This window comes from Gadus macrocephalus, chromosome 1, assembly GCF_031168955.1.
Source record: "Gadus macrocephalus chromosome 1, ASM3116895v1".
NCBI classification, from domain to species: Eukaryota; Metazoa; Chordata; class Actinopteri; order Gadiformes; family Gadidae; genus Gadus; species Gadus macrocephalus.
The window spans coordinates 21,101,634-21,119,606 of NC_082382.1; the positions used below are offsets into that span (position 1 = coordinate 21,101,634).

Genomic DNA, 17,973 nt, shown 5'->3' on the forward strand with positions numbered 1-17,973 from the left:
CTGTCCTTCTGGGCTCTCAACTACAACCAGAGTCTCAGAGAACTCTGAGCACGAGGAGATCACTGATTTGGGTGTGCTCAGAGTTTTGTGGAGTGTTCTGTGCGTTTCCATAGCCACGACCCGCCTTAAGCTTTTTGCATCAATTCCTGCTCAATTTTCCTGTGTGCCTTTAAAAACAATGATTCTATTTTTTTTGGGGGGGGTTGTGATTAAAATACAAAGAAATTCACTGTGTTTGTGCTTCGGGCTTTGGAGTACATATTTAGTTGTGTTTGCATGTCTAACGCTTACCTCTGTCTTCGAATAAAACATGCACATAGTATTTATCAAACCTTTTATACAAAGTGAGGTAGAGAGATCTTTTGGTTTCACACACAAAGTGCACTTAACTATAAGGTTCTTCGTATCCTTGTCTCTGACAAACTGAAAATAATGAGCGTATGCCCATCTTGCAAATGTGGAGTCCGACTCTGCTGCTGCTGACATCTTCTCCTCTAGCAGTAAGACGAAGTAAAAATTTGCGCGGGTTTTTTTCTCCTCTGCGAACCTCGCGGTGTTTGCGAATTTGTATAAAAACAACACACCAGTTAATTTCGGGTTTAAAATGCATTGTAACGCACGTTACTGAGATTTGTACCGAGTAAAATATTACTTTATTTTTTTTTACAATGCCTTACATTACCGCGTTACAGCAAAAAGTAATACATTACAGTAATCACATTCCTTTTATAATGCGTTACTCCCAACACTGAAAGTGACTATCATAAAACGTGCATGAATGACAATTTTACAAATAAATGAAAATATTATTGTGAAGAAGTCCAGCCAGGCCCAACGGCCTCTGCTTGAAGTTATTGATATCCGATAATTTTAACATTAGCTGTGTCCTTTAATCAAAGAAACCTTAATAATTTACATGTATCTAAATGCCTAATAGTGTTTCAGAATCCAATAGCAATCCTGCAGGCATTTTTTGTAAGCTTTGGGGTTTAGCGCAGCTTCTTAATGTGCAGTTGTTCCAATATTGATTTGAGCAGCCTCATTTGGAAGTCGCTTTGGGTAAAACCATCTAGCAAAAACGTAGTAAATGTAAATCCTGGCATCCAGAGAGATTTTTTCAGAGAGAGAGAGAGAGTGAGAGAGAAAGAGAGCGAGAAACACACACACACACACACAAGGTAGTGGTAGAAGTATTTTAATGGTCAGCAAACAGGCAGAACTGGCCAAGGGAAGACACTGTTCTGCATCCAAAACGAAGAACTGAAAAACTGTAAAAATGAGATAGATTAAAGAATGATAGGGCTGGGGGGTGGCGGGGGGGGCGAGGAGGGGGCACAGGCATGCAGAGTTGTAACCTCATTGTGCCACTTTTATTTTTGAAGGACGACTAGAGAAGTGTGCGTGAGGCCCAGGGACGTGAGGATGGGGCCGGCGGCCATGACGGTTCTGAAAGCCACTATTGAAAGTAAGTTGAGCCAAACTGGAGTCTAACGAAGCTTTGAAAAAAGTTGTGTGACTCGTCACTGGGTTGGTGTGCGTGTATCACAAATACACACACCGATCTTGCATATATGTGGTGTATACATGTGCATATTTATGAGGAGCTGAAGCAGAGTGTGTCTCTCCCAGAGTCCGTGTTGTTCGGTTAGTAGCGTTCGATGTAGCGGTGGGTGCCACCTGAGTGGCGTGCAGCAGTTAAGAGTCAGGCCGGTTGGCCGCGGTTGCCGTGCGTGTCGTAGCTAAGGAACACAACGATGACTTGCAGGAGAAGTCTAGACAGTCGAAGTTCAGTAGGTCTGGAGCCCATTAGGTCGGAGTACCCACCAGGGGGGCTGGGCTGGGCAGGACCACCCCACCCGAACCCATGGCACCCTACTGCCCTGTGTCTAATGCTCAATATCATCCATCGTGTGTTTCAGTGTTGGAGTGCGTCTGACCTAACAAAGTGTGGTTGATCAGAGGTGGGAACCAGTCTCGCTGTCTGTCCGCTTCCTCCCGAGGCCTGGACCTCTGTCCTTGTATCTACGCAGCCTCCCCCCTTCCACTGCTCCCTCTCTCTCTCTCCCTCCCTCCCTCCATCCCTCCCTCCCTCGATGTGCAGCCACTGACAAGAGAGACCACCACGGAGCATCTCTCTCCCTCTCTCCCCCTCTCTCTCTCTCTCTCTCTCTCCCTCCCTCCATCCCTCCTTCTGTGTGCAGCCACTGACAGAGAGACCACCACGGAGCGTCTCTCTCCCTCTCTCCCCCTCTCTCTCTCTCTCTCGCCGCCTCACATGGTGTAGGCCACCCAGTAGATCACGTTGACCACGGCGAAGGTGAAGGGGAAGACGGCGCGGGCGTAGATGTCGATGGTGTCCGCGTCGATGGGCTTGCAGACGCACTTGCCGCAGCACTTATTGTCCTCCTCGCACTCCTCCGGCTGCCGGGACCGCCTCCTCCTCTGGGGCTCGGCGTCCTCCCCGGCCCCGCCCCCGCCCCCGCCGCCCTCCATGGGGCTGTCGGTGCCCGGGCGCTGGCTGCGGCCGTGGCGGTTGGAGATCAGGACCCCCTGGTTCATGCCGGTGACGGACAGGGAGAACAGGACCATGGCCTGCTTGCCATTCTTCACGATGGACTAAGGGGGGGGGAGGAAGGGAGGGACAAACAGAGGGAGGGAGGGACAAACGGAGGGAGGGAGGGACAAACAGAGGGAGGGAGGGAGGAGGGAGGGACAAACAGAAGGGGGGAGGGACAAATGGAGGGAGGGAGAGACAAACAGAGGGAGGGAGGGACAAATGGAGGGAGGGAGGGACAAACAGAGGGAGGGAGGGAGGGATAAAACAGAGGGAAGGAGGGAGGGAGGGAGGGACAAACAGAGGGAGGGAGGGAGGGATAAAACAGAGGGAGGGAGGGAGGGACAAACATAAGGAGGGAGGGAGGGAGGGAGGGACAAACAGAGGGAGGGAGGGACAAACATAGGGAGGGAGGGTGGGAGGGACAAACAGAGGGAGGGAGGGACAAACAGAGGGAGGGAGGGTGGGACAAACAAAGGGAGGGAGGGAGGGAGGGTGGGTGGGACAAACAGAGGGTGGGAGGGAGTTAGGGACAGAGGGAGGGAGGGAGGTACAGAGACGGAGGGAGAGACGAACGGAGACAGAAGGAGGGAGGGAGGAAGGGAGGGAGTGACATAGGGAGGGAGGGAGAGAAGGAGGGAGGGACAAACAGAGACAGAGGAAGGGGCAAACAGAGATGGAGGAAGGGAGGGAGAGAAGGAGGGAGAAACAAACAAACAGAGAAAGGGAGCAAGGGAGGGACATGCAGAGACAGAGACGCTCAAGTCAGGTCAATTCGACTGTGTCCAGCTCTTAATCACCGTTGCAGTCAAAGGGCTTCACGGGTGCTCATTATGCCATAATTTGGGTGACAAGGAAAAGCTCAGGGGAAGAAGCCTTGAGAATTAACATAGCAGAAAGATCCCTCCTTTCAGAGATGTTTAGGAGTACTCTGCTTCACTGGTTATCCCATTTGATCGCTTTAAATACAACGATGTGCAGAACACACACTGGGCAAGTGGTATTTACTGGCATGGTTGGTTGCTGGACACCCGAGTTATATTCCTATTATTAAGAAAATAGATAATAGGCAAGATACGCACGTATGCAAGTGAAGCTGTGGCTCTAAATCCAATTTTCAGTGGTATACCAAAGGGAATATAAGCAGGGGATAATTCTTTCCAAACATGTCCAGTGCATGCATGCCTGTTTTCTTTAAGATAAATATTTGCTTTATTATAGAGTTAGATAGAGGGGAAGGTATGGTAGATCGAGGGGAGGACATGCAGCAAATGAACAGGGGAAGGATTCAAACCCGGGCCGCTGTGTTCAGGACTGTGCCTGTTTGATACCCGCTCTAGCCACCGGGGGGCGCCCCCCCGCATGGGAGTTCTCTTGTTTCCCCCTGTATTTTTGTGTTCCCCCTTTACCTCCGAGCCCAGCTTGTTGGCCTTGCTCTTGGCCTTCTCCTTGAGTCTGTAGTCGGCGTTGTAGTGCGCGAAGGCGTACTCGATGAGTGCGGCGAACACAAACACGTAGCAGATCCAGAAGTACACGTCCAGCGCCTTGATGGCCGACGCCCGTGGCAGCGAGGAGCGTGCGCTCACCATCAGCGTTGTCATGGTGAGCACCGTGGTGATCCCTGCAAAATCGTAAACATGTCAGCCCGATTGTAATCATGCTGCCGTCAATCAGCCTAATGCTTATGTGCTATAGTGCTAATTGGGTGAATGCTAATGCTATTGCTAATTAGGGCCGTGCTGATGAAATAATGCTGATTGGGAGTGAATGCTATATGTACCCAGGATAGTTAGCATTAGCGTTATCATTAGTTCACTAATTCATCAGATTCCACAAAGATGGAATAAAACAGCGGTTACCTAGCGACACCCTCGCAGGGACAGCTGTCTGGCTGATCCAGAAGGAGACCCAGGACATAGCCACCAACAGTATAGACGGCATGTACGACTGGATAATATAGACGCCTCGGTTACGTCTGAGTTCAAAGCGAAGGCTGAGCCGTGGAAATCGCCCCGCTATAAAACAACAATAATTAATTAACAAATATTACAAAATTTGTCAGACACTTAACATAGCATTATACTGTTAATATCCTTGAAGCTCTTCATGTATTTTAAATCCAAACAAGCTAATTAACTTGGATTTATCCATAAATAGAAGATAAAACCAGAATCAAACGAATGTCTAAATAATTCATCGGTAATTCATCAGCGAAAATATTCGCAGACAAAAGAAGTGACAAAAAAATATGTAAGGCCAACTGTATTTCCCGAAAATCCTTAGAATAATCAGTTAGCTGCTGGCTTGTGCCCTAAGTGGCCGGAGGAAACAAGACAGAACGGAGCAATGTACATCCCTTCACAACGCCTTAGCCTGATCCCGCCCGCCCCCTGCAGTAAGCCTCATACACATTATGCATTCTGTCTCTGCAAAGGATATGATATATAGACCAAGGGAATAGACTTCTAAAGAGGACAATCACACTTCAAAAGGAATCTGCACTCATTCAACAGTTGTGCTCAGAACACACAAAAATATACACACACACACACTTTTTGGTTACATTTAAGGGATCTTTTGGGGAGCTCACCGGATTTGAAGTTAAGCATTTCTGTGACAAAGCGGTAGTCCGTGATGGTGAACTGGGACAATTCCAGTTTGTCCAGGCCGTGGATGTGTCTCTGGCTCTCTGACCAGTGGTAGACGATGTCCTCTGAGGAGTAGCCGTCTTGAGAGAGACACACACACACACACACACACACACACACACACACACACACACACACACACACACACACACACATCATATATGTAGCCAATGCCATACATATATCCACACACACACATATACACATCATCATACAAATAAAAAGAGATATGCAAACACACACGCACACAAATCATATATATATATAGCCATACAAACAAACACATAAATATGAAAATATAGATGCAAACACACACACCCACCCACACACAAATACACACACACACACACACACACACACACACACACACACACACACACACACACACACACACACACACACACCAAGTCAGACAGCAGGACAGAAAACAACACTTTTAATTGGGCAGATGTGACAAATGGCTGTGCCCAGGGTATTGATCACCACACAGCGGTGTCTTCTGAGTCTCAAAGCTCTTTTAACCAGACTCCTCTGACTCCTCTCTCTCTTACTAAGGTGCCTCGCTTTGACGAGAACCCTGCATTGATTCGGTCAAACGTTGTAAATCCTGAACCCGCTAAATGGCCAAAATACACGTGAAGCGATAGGGTTGGGGTTCACATATTAATGTGTTCTATTCTCGTTTGTCGTCCAAGCTTTGACTTATTAGTGTGTCGTGTCGAGCAGCCAGATAGGATGGCAGCAGAAGACTGAAGCAGAAAGAGCCTTTATTTGTGTACGTAATTAGTGACTGGCGTCCAAAAGAGAACGACAAACAGATAGGCCAGGACGAGAAAGATAAAGCCATGAAGAGTCCTGTAGAAGACACTTTGATGTAGCAAACCTTGATTGTGTTTCTTGTTTTTGCCTTCTTTGGTACTACTCTTGTATGCAAAGCCACTTTGTCTTATTTTTGCGACTGCAATGTGTGCGGGGCCAACTGATTAATGGATGTTTGTTGTTTCTGCGGGCGAGATTTAATTGATGAAAGGAAACATCTATGCAAATAAAGTTAAGCAAAAACAGCGAAACATCCTGCTTGCATTATTGTCTTACACGTGACTATGAACAGACAGAATAAATCAGAAACATCGAACAGGAAGAGAAAGATGTAGCCATGAATAGTGAAACTTTCCTGTTACATTAGTGTGGTACTTCAGTGACTATCAACCGATAGAAGTGGAGCAGTGGGGCGTACTCACAGCTCTCGAGGTCCAGCATGCACTCCTGTTCGTCCATGGGGTACTTGGTCAGGTCCATGTCACAGGCCACCGTCGACGTAATGCTGGGGAGGGAGAACCTTAGGATCACGCTAACTGTGATGTGTGGTCCTTTTTATCTTAAAGGTGCTGTAGGTAAGATTAAAGAGCGGATGATTTGAGTGTAATTGATTCGAAATGTCTCCCAGCTGAAGAATTCTTGGGTTTGATGCTCAACGAAGAGGATTAGCTGTATACGGTCTTTTAATGTGGTGGTTTGATCATTGAGCTCCACTCTGGAAATAAGCGTTTCAAGTGCTGACCTCCACCAGGATGTTTTATGCTTTGTAACCCCAAGTCAAATGAAATCACGTCAATGTCAGCACTCTACCTTTACACACACGGCCGACCTGGTCCGAACTCACATGAATGTCGAAAGAAACACTACTGTACTGCTATCAGAACTGAGAAACGACAACGTCAACAGAATACGAGTCAACCTCAATAAATAACAATGTGCACCCTTCTCCCTCTCTCCAGCCCCACAAGCTTCTCTCTCTCTCTCTCTCTCTCTCTCTCTCTCTCTCCGCCTCTCTCTCTGTCTGTCTTTATCTCTCTCCCTCCTCTCCCTCTTTCTCTCTGGCTCGCTCCCTCTTTCTCCTTCCTCTTCCCCTTCCTCCCTTCCTCCCAATATGTCTCCCTCTCTCTCCCCTCTCCCCTGTCAATCTCTGTCCTCCTATCTCTCTAGCTCTCTCTCTCTCTCTCTCTCTCTCTCTCTCTCTCTTTCTCCCCCTTTCTCCAGCTCTCCATCCCACTGTCCCTCCCCCCTGTCTCCCTTCCTTCTCTCCCTCTCTCTCCATCTCTCTTTCTCCCTCTCTCCCTCCACCCCCCCCCTCTCTCCCTCCCTCCCTTCTCCACCCCCCCCTCCCACCCACCCCTCCCCCCCCTCTCTCCCTCCCTCCCTTCTCCACCCCCCCCTCCCACCCCTTCCCCCCCCTCTCTCCCTCCTTCCCCCTCTCCACCCCCCCCCCCCCCTCTCCCTCCCTCCCCCTCACCCCCCTCTCTCTCTCCACCCCTCCCCCTCCCTCCCTCCCCTCCCCTCCCCTCCCCTCCCCTCCCCACCCCCACCCCTCCAGCCCAGCGGGGGGGGTGCCCACCGGCTACTGTAGAGGATGACCCCATCAGGCTGCAGGCGGATCAGCTTGTTCTCCACGGTGACGTCGTGGAACCAGGCCGACTTGGCGTTGACGATGAAGGTGTCGGGGAGCCACAGCTTGTCCACGAAGCGGCTGTCCAGCCCCAGCGTCTTGTTGGTGTGGTTGTAGGCCAGCCGGTCGTCCCGCCAGCTCTGCCGCAGGAACACCGTCATGGTGTAGTCCTGCCGGAGGAGGTGGGGGGGGGGGGGGAGAGGGTGAGGGGTAGGACAAGGTGGGAGTGTTTGTACACACACTCACACACACACACGCACACGCACACACACACGCACACGCACACACACACACACACACACACACACACACACACACAGCCACTCTCACGGTCACAACATGCAGGACATTGGGAAAGGGGAAACCTATTTTGTTTTTTTGGTTAAGATCTTACCGGCCAAAATAATCATAATAAATGTGAAATACTGAGCTGATGAGTTGCAAGGTCTAAGAAAGGCCAACATTATTCAGCATCAAATCATTATCTTGCGATTCAGCAAATAATATATTGGTGTCCTTAAGAGGGTCTTTTCAGGGTGAAGCGTTCCTGTGCTAAACTTCCAACGACACGCTGTGTGGAAACACAGATGCGGGGTACTTTACCATGTTGGCCTCTGAGATGTGGTCAATGCTGGCCACCTCAATAGCCATGGCCACATTCACCGGTGGGCCTGCAGAGAGAGGAGTGAGACAAACAGCACCAGCCCCTATCCCCTCCCCCCAAAAGCATGTGATGTTCTCCCGATGTAGGACTCTAACTTACAACCCCAAGGTGCTCAAGAGCGCCTTTCGAGATTGTAATCAACTAAGTTGACCATGCTAAGCTAGCGAGGGTGGTGGCGGCATTACAATCACAGATAAAAACAGGAGATCTAGCATCTAATGGACTGGCCACAGTGCATTCCAACACAATGGGTGTTGTTTTAATGATGTGCAGTAGGCCTTGTGATTAGCATGGGTTTGCCTCGGATGCTGGATGTTGGAGCATGACTGACGCGGCGCAGAAAGGCTATTTCTACATGGACATTAAAGAATCACACACCATTCGACCGTTTATCCCATAACCACTCCTACTCCAAAGAGGGCTTTTTTGGACGCTTTAAGTGCCAGCTAATTTACGACGGCAGATTGATTCAGAGTCAAGGTCGATGGCACCGACTCGAGAGCGTGTCAAGGCACCATAACTCATGGTTCTCTCTCTCTCTCTCTCTCTCGTTCTGGCGGCAAGCTACTGCTACGCTTTGGCAGAGAACCATTTTTCAAAATAAAAGTTAAAGAGGAGACATTTAATTCACTTGGAGGAATAATTCACAAACAACTAGTGATTATTCAGGTGAAACAATTATGTGATATAGGTCGAAAGGGGGAACTGCCCAAACATTTCTGTGTGATTCTCTATTGGCCATTAATACCCCTGTTGGGGTGCTAACTGTTATATTATCATTGACACTGATGTTGCTACCTTACCACGGCCACATTAATAATGCGGGAACACAAAAAGAAAACCACACAATGCATCGCAAGGGGATGGGGTGTGTGTGACGGCGTGTTTCGCGGCGAGATGGTTTGAGAGTGACGATGGTGGGGTCAGCCTTTTCAACCTGGTGCTCAGCTGAGTTAAGCTGTGAGATTGAGAAATCTAACACTGTGGACATTGGATGTCTCACATTTGGCTGCCATTCTTAGCAAAGTCTCCAGCAGGTCCCCATGAGAGTCTTAACCCCCCTTACGACCCCGATAGGGTACTCTCTCCACACATGAACTCTGTCTCTCTCGCTCTCTCATTCAAGTCTTGTTTTTGTAAATTTTTCATCAGAAAAAAAAGGATCAAGCTTGTGTTGTCAACACGGTTTACATATCAAGACTCTCAAACTGGACTTTAGTTTTTCCACGGGCCTGCGGAGTGCTTGAGTTATGCTAAGGATGGCCGTAAATGTGATGGCGTTGAAATGCAATCCAGTGCCACGAGCCGTAGATCTCATACTCACCTCCTATCCCAGGGCGAAAATTTCTCGCATAGCCCTTCATTAATTCATCCAGGTTAGGCAACCAGGATATTTCAATGCCTGAACCTACATAGTCCCCAATGTCATTCAGCATGGCCCTATAGGGGGGAACACACACACACACAGGCACCTTGAGCTGTCTGCCGACCACAGGAAGAGACTGAAGAAGGTGAGTAAGAATACACAGTGATTCAGTCACTTAGACAGTATAAAAGTGGCATTGAACTTGGTCTTCAACAACACAATTGGATTGTGGCATGTAACATACGTTTCAAGTTCTAACATATGACAAAATTATATTTTTGAGGGGGAATCTGTGAAATATGCAGGCCTATATATATTGGCAAAATCCAGAGACCTTAAACATTGCGTAATGCTTTAACCTATATAAACATCATGAACCCATGTGAACCTTAAAAGTGCCTATGAAGAAAATCCTCTGACCACTAGGGGGCAGCAGTTCACCCTAAAATGATGCGCCAGATAAAGATGAGCACATAAGAGTTGACTGGAATGCAGTCGGGAGGAGAAGTAAATTCTGCAGCAGTTTCTTGGATAGAATAGCTTCTAAACCTGTGAGGATTGGCTTGTTATAATGATGCTTCTGTTAACTTATAATTGGGGTTTGTACAGCATACATCTCATAACAACCACAACAAGTCATAAGTTAACAATGACAATGATAAGGTAGAAACAGAACAATGGAACAATTTAATATCTACACATCTTTCTGGTATATCTATGGCTAACAGTGATAGTATCTTCACATCTGGATTGAATAGACTACTTAGAACAGCTACTTCATATTCTAAATGTATAAAGTTCAACTTATAAATGTACGACTGCACATTACTACTACCATTAATACCACTAGTAGCCTTCTACTTCAACAAAAACAACTTCTACTACATTATCATATAAGATTGCTTCTATGCACTACAATATGGCTAATAATAATTATGAAATTTCCCATTTAAAATAAGCTGTTTATGGCAAGGCTTATTTTTAGTCAGTGAATTGTTAAAATTTTGTACTGAATTTCTAGTGGCATGTCGGAGCTCTCTGGAATTTTGGAAGTAACATGAATAATTTAATTCATTTTAATTGCTTATGTAAATTGCGGTTTGCCCCTTCTCTGTTTTAGTTTTCCAAATAGGAGTAGATTTTCATTGAAATGAGCTTATTATGCATTCACTAGACACTGCCAAAAAACGGCCTAATGAAAAACATGTTGTTAAACACAACCAATTGGTTCTAATAATGGAGGTTTCTACTCTGCATCCTGATTAAAGTGGGCACCTTCGTGTTTCCTAACCCAGTCTAAGTCACACTTCTGCTCCTTTGGATCATTCATCTTCATTAGTTCCATCTCTGGAGACCCATATTTGCGATAATGTCCCACGTTTACCAACCAGTATAAACAAGCAGGCCGAAGCAAAGACACACAGAACCACAGAATCCTCTCAAACTAGAGCCGGAGCTCATTGGCGTTTTACTTTGAAATCAATTTGTATTTGGGTTATTCAGTAAGCACTTCCTGTTGTCTCTCCTCCTGAGAAAGTTCATTAAATGTGAGAGCACACACGCACACTGACACACCGACACTGACACACACCCCCCCACACACACACACACATTAACATTAACATAAATTAATTATACTGCGAGTTAAAGAATTTTAAGATGGACATTTAAAATTGGCAGGGAAATGGTCATTCATTCCAACTGAGGCAATATAAATAATGTCATTATTATAAATATAATTGTTCAATTGTATTCATTTTTATCTTATTTGTATTGAGATAATTTGTCTTCTCCTGTTTTTTTGTTGTTGCTACCTTTATCCCCTTTCTGTGTTTAATAAAGTGCTATCTTAAAACTCAGACTGTCAAATTAGACTGTCAGCACCTTAAGAAACACCTTTTCTTCCCCACCAGTAAAGGACCACAAATAAGTAGCTATGGAGAAACTCGCCTTCCATGAGCCACTTCCACAAACTCCTCCGTTAGAACCTCAACGGACTTTGTGGTTGCAGGCTATTTGAAACGTTTTTGGTGAGGACTACTTAACAGTCTGTTTGGGGACCCCTGAAGCTGTCTTTGTGGGGACCTTTAAAACAGTCTTTAATGTATTTTGAAACAGTCTTTGTAATGTATTTTGACACAGTCTTTGTGGGGACTTTTGAAACAGTCGTTGTATTGCCTTTTGAATGAGTGTGTTGACCTCTGAAACAGTCTGCAAAGCCTTTTGAAACAGTCTGCGTGGGGACTTTTTAAACAGTCTTTGTAATGGCTTTTGAAACAGTCTGTGCGGACCTCTGCAACAGTCTTTGTAATGCCTTTCGAAACAGTTTGTGTGGACCTCTGAAACAGTCTTTGTAATGCCTTTTGAAACAGTGTGTATGGACCTCTGAAACAGTCTTTGTAATGCCTTTTGAAACAGTGTGTATGGACCTCTGAAACAGTCTTTTTAATGCCTCTTTGAAACAGTCTGCGTGGGGACTTTTGAAACAGTCTTTATAATGCCTTTTGAAACAGTCTGCGTGGGGACTTTTGAAACAGTCTTTATAATGCCTTTTGAAACAGTCTGCGTGGGGACTTTTGAAACAGTCTTTATAATGCCTCTTGAAACAGTCTCGGCTACCGCCTGCACAGTCAGCCAGAAGGCCTTGTCCCTCCAGTCACAGCGAGAGTAGATCAACATCAGGTGGCGTTCAGGTGTGCAATCCCTTGGTGGAACAAACCACTGACTCAGCCACTCACGCATATTAGGCCGGGTGCCGGGTATCGTCTGGAGCAGCGTTTCAGAGACAAATGGGGAACCAGATACAAAATGTCTGAGAATATCTTGGATCAAACCAGCAAATAGACAGATCCTAAATCATTTATTTCTTAGTATGTATATAATACCCTTTTTAAAGTTTAGGTTAGTAGGTAATGTTTCGCGATTACACTTTATAAAGTTGCATACCGTTTTTAACCATGTGCTATGAAAGATATTCATTAGCACAAACATAATTATTATTGTCTAATATTTCAGACGTGATATTTTGAAACAGTTCAGGGCTTATTTTGTCTTCATAACACATTTTTACTTTGAAAATAGATATCACAGAATGAATAAATGTCATTACATTTCCCACTGGATATCACGATAACAAGCAGATAACACATTTGCAGTTTGTGCAACCAACGGCAGGTCATTTGCTAGCACTAGCAGTGCTTAATGTGTTTCTAACTGACCTTGACAATGACACAACTATTTGGGATGAGTTCCTAATGAAGTAAATGGTACGGAGGAACAAGGGTAGCACTTTGTGCCTCACTGGAAGGGTCCATCGCTAAGCCCTGTGCATGTAACAGATACGGCCGGCTGAATGGGAAAGTGTGCTAATTATATTCTGAGGTTTGGGGGAAAGTAAACTCACAAGCAAAGTACAAAAAGAGACAGTTGCAGTGTGTGTCTGTGTGTGTGTGTGTGTGTGTGTGTGTGTGTGTGTGTGTGTGTGTGTGTGTGTGTGTGTGTGTGTGTGTGTGTTTGTAGGGGTATTTTTTTTAAAGAATGATTAGAAAAATAAAGAAAACTGGTTAAAGTAGCTGATGCCTCCCTCCACAGAGAACCAGAGGATATGGATCCTCGCTATACACCATCCTGATCTGGTGAGTTCACACTCTGTTTCCCTCTGCAGAACAGTCTGTCCTGAATGCTGTTGAAAGCATTTTAAACAAACTTTGATCGAAATGCACAGAATTTCGATGATAATAGATAGACCAATAGATAGACCAAATCCTGCACAGAAGGCTGTGCCTATGAGGAGAATATGATTTTGTTTTACTTCAAACCAGATTACGCAAGAGCGAGTGTTTTGAACAATGTCAGGCTGCAGCCATCTTTTGAAATCAATTAGTGCCCAGCTGAGGCAGGACTGAGTTGCGAAAAAGCAAATCGTGAATATTTGGACGGTCTCACAAGGCTACTGAGAACCCCCAAGAAGGCTTGTGAGGAAACGTCTCGTTGGACTACATTGCATGGCCCAAGATGTATCACTGAGAACAGCAGACTGCGTTTCTGACACAATATTGATGTCCATGTTGATATTCTGTGACTGGATGAGATGATATTTGTTTTCGGTATAATATTCATATTAGAAAACTGTCATAACACTTACACTCAACAGACACACTCCTAACATGAACCTGATGATGAAACAAACAATCATTCATTCGTCATTCAGCCTTGTCATATCACAATACGGTATTGCCTGACTGTATTGTGATAAGACAAATCCAAGTCAATGTCATGGTATTATTTCACGTCACATTATAATAATGTGATATGCAATGTGAAATCAATACGTTGCCATGCTTGATTCAATCAAACCGTGACTAGGATATAAAGCTGAAATATATGAATATCAGAACTCAGGCATGATCAGTAACACAACTTTTGTAATCATGAAAAATGTCTTTATCTCGTCAGATTGAAGTTCCTAATGTACCTCAGAGAGCTGGTGGCAATGCGTGATCGGGACCAGCATCAACACTGAACTAAGTCAACGAGGTGAGTCACTCCCATCGCTTGGGTACACTATGTGGCACTGGGGGTTCAGTGATGACTGAAGAAGCACTTTAATACAACTGTAGCATGCAAAATAGTCATCTGCATTATGCGTGATTTTGTGTGTGTGTGTGTGTGTGTGCGCGAGTGTGTGCCTTTGTGTGTGAGATTTTGTGTGTGTGAGTGAGATTGTTTGTGTGTGTGCGCGTGTGTGCGCGTGTTTTCATGCACGAGAACGTGTGTGTGGTGTGTGTGCACTGCTGTTTTGTAAGTGAGCCAATCAGAGATGGCTGCTACACATAGCATGCATGAGTTGAACTGGGACATCTGGAATGAGGTGTCGACTTAATATCCCAATGACACTTTACTTCCACCCTCTTTTACGCACGAAAACACACACACACACACACACACACACACACACACACACACACACACACACACACACACACACACACACACACACACACACACAAACCAAAACAACCAGCTCGGTTTATTGTACTAAAAAAATATTTTGATTCATAACATAAACTGATCATATGCAGCGGGGCTATCCTGATTGTGTATGGGGGTTGGGACTGTCACACACAGGAAAATATGAGTGAAATAATTGAGTGACCTAAAGCTAAGCTGAGACATTATGCGAATTGCTTTATTTGTATGTAACCTATCCAGGTTTATTTAATGACGTAACCCACTAGGGACGATTTTCACACTACCACGGTTATACCTCTGTTATAATTCTAAATCCGTATCCATTTTGATTGTTTTAATAGGTCTGTTTATTGTCTAATGTTATCGGTCCTGTAAGGTGAGGTTAGTCACCAACACGCGACACGAGGCTCCGAGGTCACCTTACTTTACCGAGGCTTTGGAGAGAATAACATTTTAACGACGTAGGCCATGTAGGCCAACACAAAAGCGTTACAACAATCCCTCACAGCTCACTTAATGCTTTACGCTAATAGGTGATAGGTATTGATCACGAGTATAGTGAAGCTTCACCTGTAAAGAAACCACACGCTGTTATCACGTCTCACCTGGTGAAGATGTTTCCAGCGAACACGACCAGGGCGAGGCTCGACAGCAGAAAAGTTAGGGTCCCCATTCCCCCCGTACCTCTGCTTGCCAAAACTTTCCCCCGTATCGATATTGGCTCTCAGAAGCACATCGAACGAGGAGAGGCGCACGCACGTTCACGTTCACCACAGCGTCTGCGCTCCCGGTAAACCGTAGCGCGGAGGAGCGGAAAGTAAACTGGAGCGACGACTCCTCTGACCCATGTTCCGATAGCGCTCTGCGCTCCGCGCGCGCCGACGCGCCTCGCTACTCCCCGGGTCCAGGCGCACTGCTAGGACAAGCAGACGGTGGAATCGGAGGGAAGAGGAGAGGGAAGTTGCTCCGACGGAACAATAGTTGTCTTATAAACGCAACTCACACTCGTTTGGATTCCCAGCATAGAGAGGAAAAGAGAGGAGAGAGAGAGAGAAAAGGGATGGTAGGGGAGAAAGAAAGAAAAGACAGAATGTGTTTGTGTGTGTGTGAGAGAGAGAAGAGGGGAGTGTGATAGTGTGTGTGAGAGAGAGAGAGAGAGAGAGAGAGAGAGAGAGAGAGAGAGAGAGAGAGAGAGAGAGAGAGAGAGAGAGAGAGAGAGAGAGAGAGAGAGAGAGAGAGAGAGAGAGAGAGAGAGAGAGAGAGAGAGAGAGAGAGAGAGAGAGAGAGAGAGAGAGAGAGAGAGAGAGAGAGATCTAATCTCCCTATCTCCGGGTTGCCTGCTTTTGAGCAAATGTCAGACTTAATCGCGTACACGCAGAGAGGACTCGTGTCCGTGCGACACCGCGGCTGGAGAACAATTGTATTATTATGTAAGGTTTTACATGTTGCGATCCTCGCCATTAACTTGAAAGCCCAAGTGCCTGCGGTGTATCTGCGCGTAATTTAATGTCGTGGCCCAAAACAGGCTTCGATCCCACAACTTCAGAACATAAAACCATGTATCTGTTGTCTCCGATAGCAGTTTATATAAAGCTATAAAGTTAGTTGAGGAGGTTGTAACTTCTATGAACTATAAGCCTCATTAAAGTAAAGTTTGTTTCTAATTTCCTATTAATTAGTGCGTCCCCGTCGTTTAAACCCCCCGAACCTCGACTGCGAGGGTGTGTGTGTGTGTGTGTGTGTGTGTGTGTGTGTGTGTGTGTGTGTGTGTGTGTGTGTGTGTGTGTGTGTGTGTGTGTGTGTGTGTGTGTGTGTGTGTGTGTGTGTGTGTGTGCCCGCGTGCGTGAGTGTGTGTGATGTTCTATACAGCAGCCAGTGGACCTGCTTCTGCCTTTTCCCGCGGGAGGGAGGGAGGGCGGAAGTGACTCAGATCCAAACCCACCGTCTCTACCTCCCCCGGGACGTTCCGCTTGGATTTCGCGGTCCTTCGCAGTCCTTTGATATTAAGATTGAAGTAGCCTATAAAAAAAACACACGCCACCACGTAGGCCCACTGAATGGAAGATATGGCTTCCTCTACCCCCTCCCCTCCACGCACCTCCCATGTTTTATCCACTCCGTGCTTGTCCACCCATCTATTTGCTATTTTCTCCTCCCATGGTGCCTTTCGCCTGTCCCATGCACAACGTCTTATATCACCGCTTCTCTCGTGCGCCGCGCGCTCTCCCACGACTATCCATCACTACTAACGCGTAATCCCCGGCGCCCACACACCACACGGCGCATGCGCACGTGCATACGCGCGCGTACAGTAGGTACAAACACAGTATAGACACACACATGCGCACAGACACACGCACACACGTGTACACACACATGCAAATACATATCGCAGGCATCAGCGCATGCACCCCACAACCTATCCACTTACACCCCCCCCCACACACACACACACACACACACACACACACACACACACACACACACACACACACACACACACACACACACACACACACACACACACACACACACACACACACACACACACACACACACACACACACACACACACACACACACACACACACACTCAAGAACGCAGGCAGTCACACTCACACAAACAACATACACAAAATCCCCCATCTACACACACACACACACACACACACGCGCGCACATACACGCACACACTCACACGCACCTCAACGAACATTGCAAATTGTAAAATGGAGAGGGGAAATACACACACAAATAGTCATAGCATACTAATTGCTTGTGATTAAAATAGAACAGAATGGAATATCTATATTCCAAAAATGTAATCAAGCAGCTATTTTTATGACGAGTTTTACAAATGCTGGCACTAACCAGCCAATGAGCTCTTTAAACTATGTTTATGAAGCGGGTTTTCTTGTTGTTGGATTACACAATGATTCATTTATATAGGTCATTCATGTTCTCAACTGACGGAGAAAGGGAAAGCATAGGCTACGTAACATTTTTAAATAAAATGCCTAATTAGGGTATTTCTAATTACCAGTCTTCTTTTTCTTGTACATTAAACAATGGCATGATTCGATTGTACATGATTTTGCGAAACTCCTAATCTTTCTTTGAACGGCAGGAACCTGCTGAGTCTGGCTTGATCTCTATCATTCTGAGGATGTTATCATTGTGTTCAATGCGGTGAACAATGTACCTGTTCGGGTTATTACCTTCATTCTGACTGGAATGGATGAATTGCAACTATAGCTTCTACAGAAAAACTCCACTCATGCTTGAGTGAAGCTGGTGTTTGAGCCCACAGCCAAATCCTCCGAC

The 17,973-nt window shown here is 46.0% G+C and overlaps 1 protein-coding gene and 1 long non-coding RNA gene across 4 annotated transcripts; both read right to left on the minus strand.

Annotated features, from left to right (window-relative positions):
- Positions 1 to 1,123: 1,123 nt before the first annotated feature.
- On the minus strand, positions 1,124 to 16,104 carry gabrd (gamma-aminobutyric acid type A receptor subunit delta). Of its 3 annotated transcripts, none has more exons than XM_060052626.1 (9): positions 15,255 to 16,104; positions 9,637 to 9,752; positions 8,252 to 8,319; positions 7,598 to 7,818; positions 6,444 to 6,526; positions 5,145 to 5,282; positions 4,414 to 4,569; positions 3,964 to 4,175; positions 1,124 to 2,604 (listed from the first exon to the last, which is right to left on the minus strand). In XM_060052626.1, exons 1-9 carry the CDS (start codon positions 15,320 to 15,322, stop codon positions 2,272 to 2,274), a joined length of 1,395 nt encoding a protein of 464 aa, XP_059908609.1. In that variant the 5' UTR covers positions 15,323 to 16,104; the 3' UTR covers positions 1,124 to 2,271. The 3 variants fall into 3 exon arrangements, with proteins under 3 accessions (XP_059908609.1, XP_059908602.1, XP_059908618.1); XM_060052619.1 differs by having other exon boundaries at positions 1,124 to 2,616; positions 15,255 to 16,100; XM_060052635.1 differs by lacking the exon at positions 9,637 to 9,752 and having other exon boundaries at positions 1,124 to 2,616; positions 15,255 to 16,100.
- Positions 11,745 to 15,246, minus strand: LOC132458124 (uncharacterized). Its single transcript, XR_009525865.1, has 2 exons — positions 12,157 to 15,246; positions 11,745 to 12,063 (listed from the first exon to the last, which is right to left on the minus strand). It is a non-coding gene; the product is annotated as an uncharacterized LOC132458124 (long non-coding RNA).
- Positions 16,105 to 17,973: the final 1,869 nt, after the last annotated feature.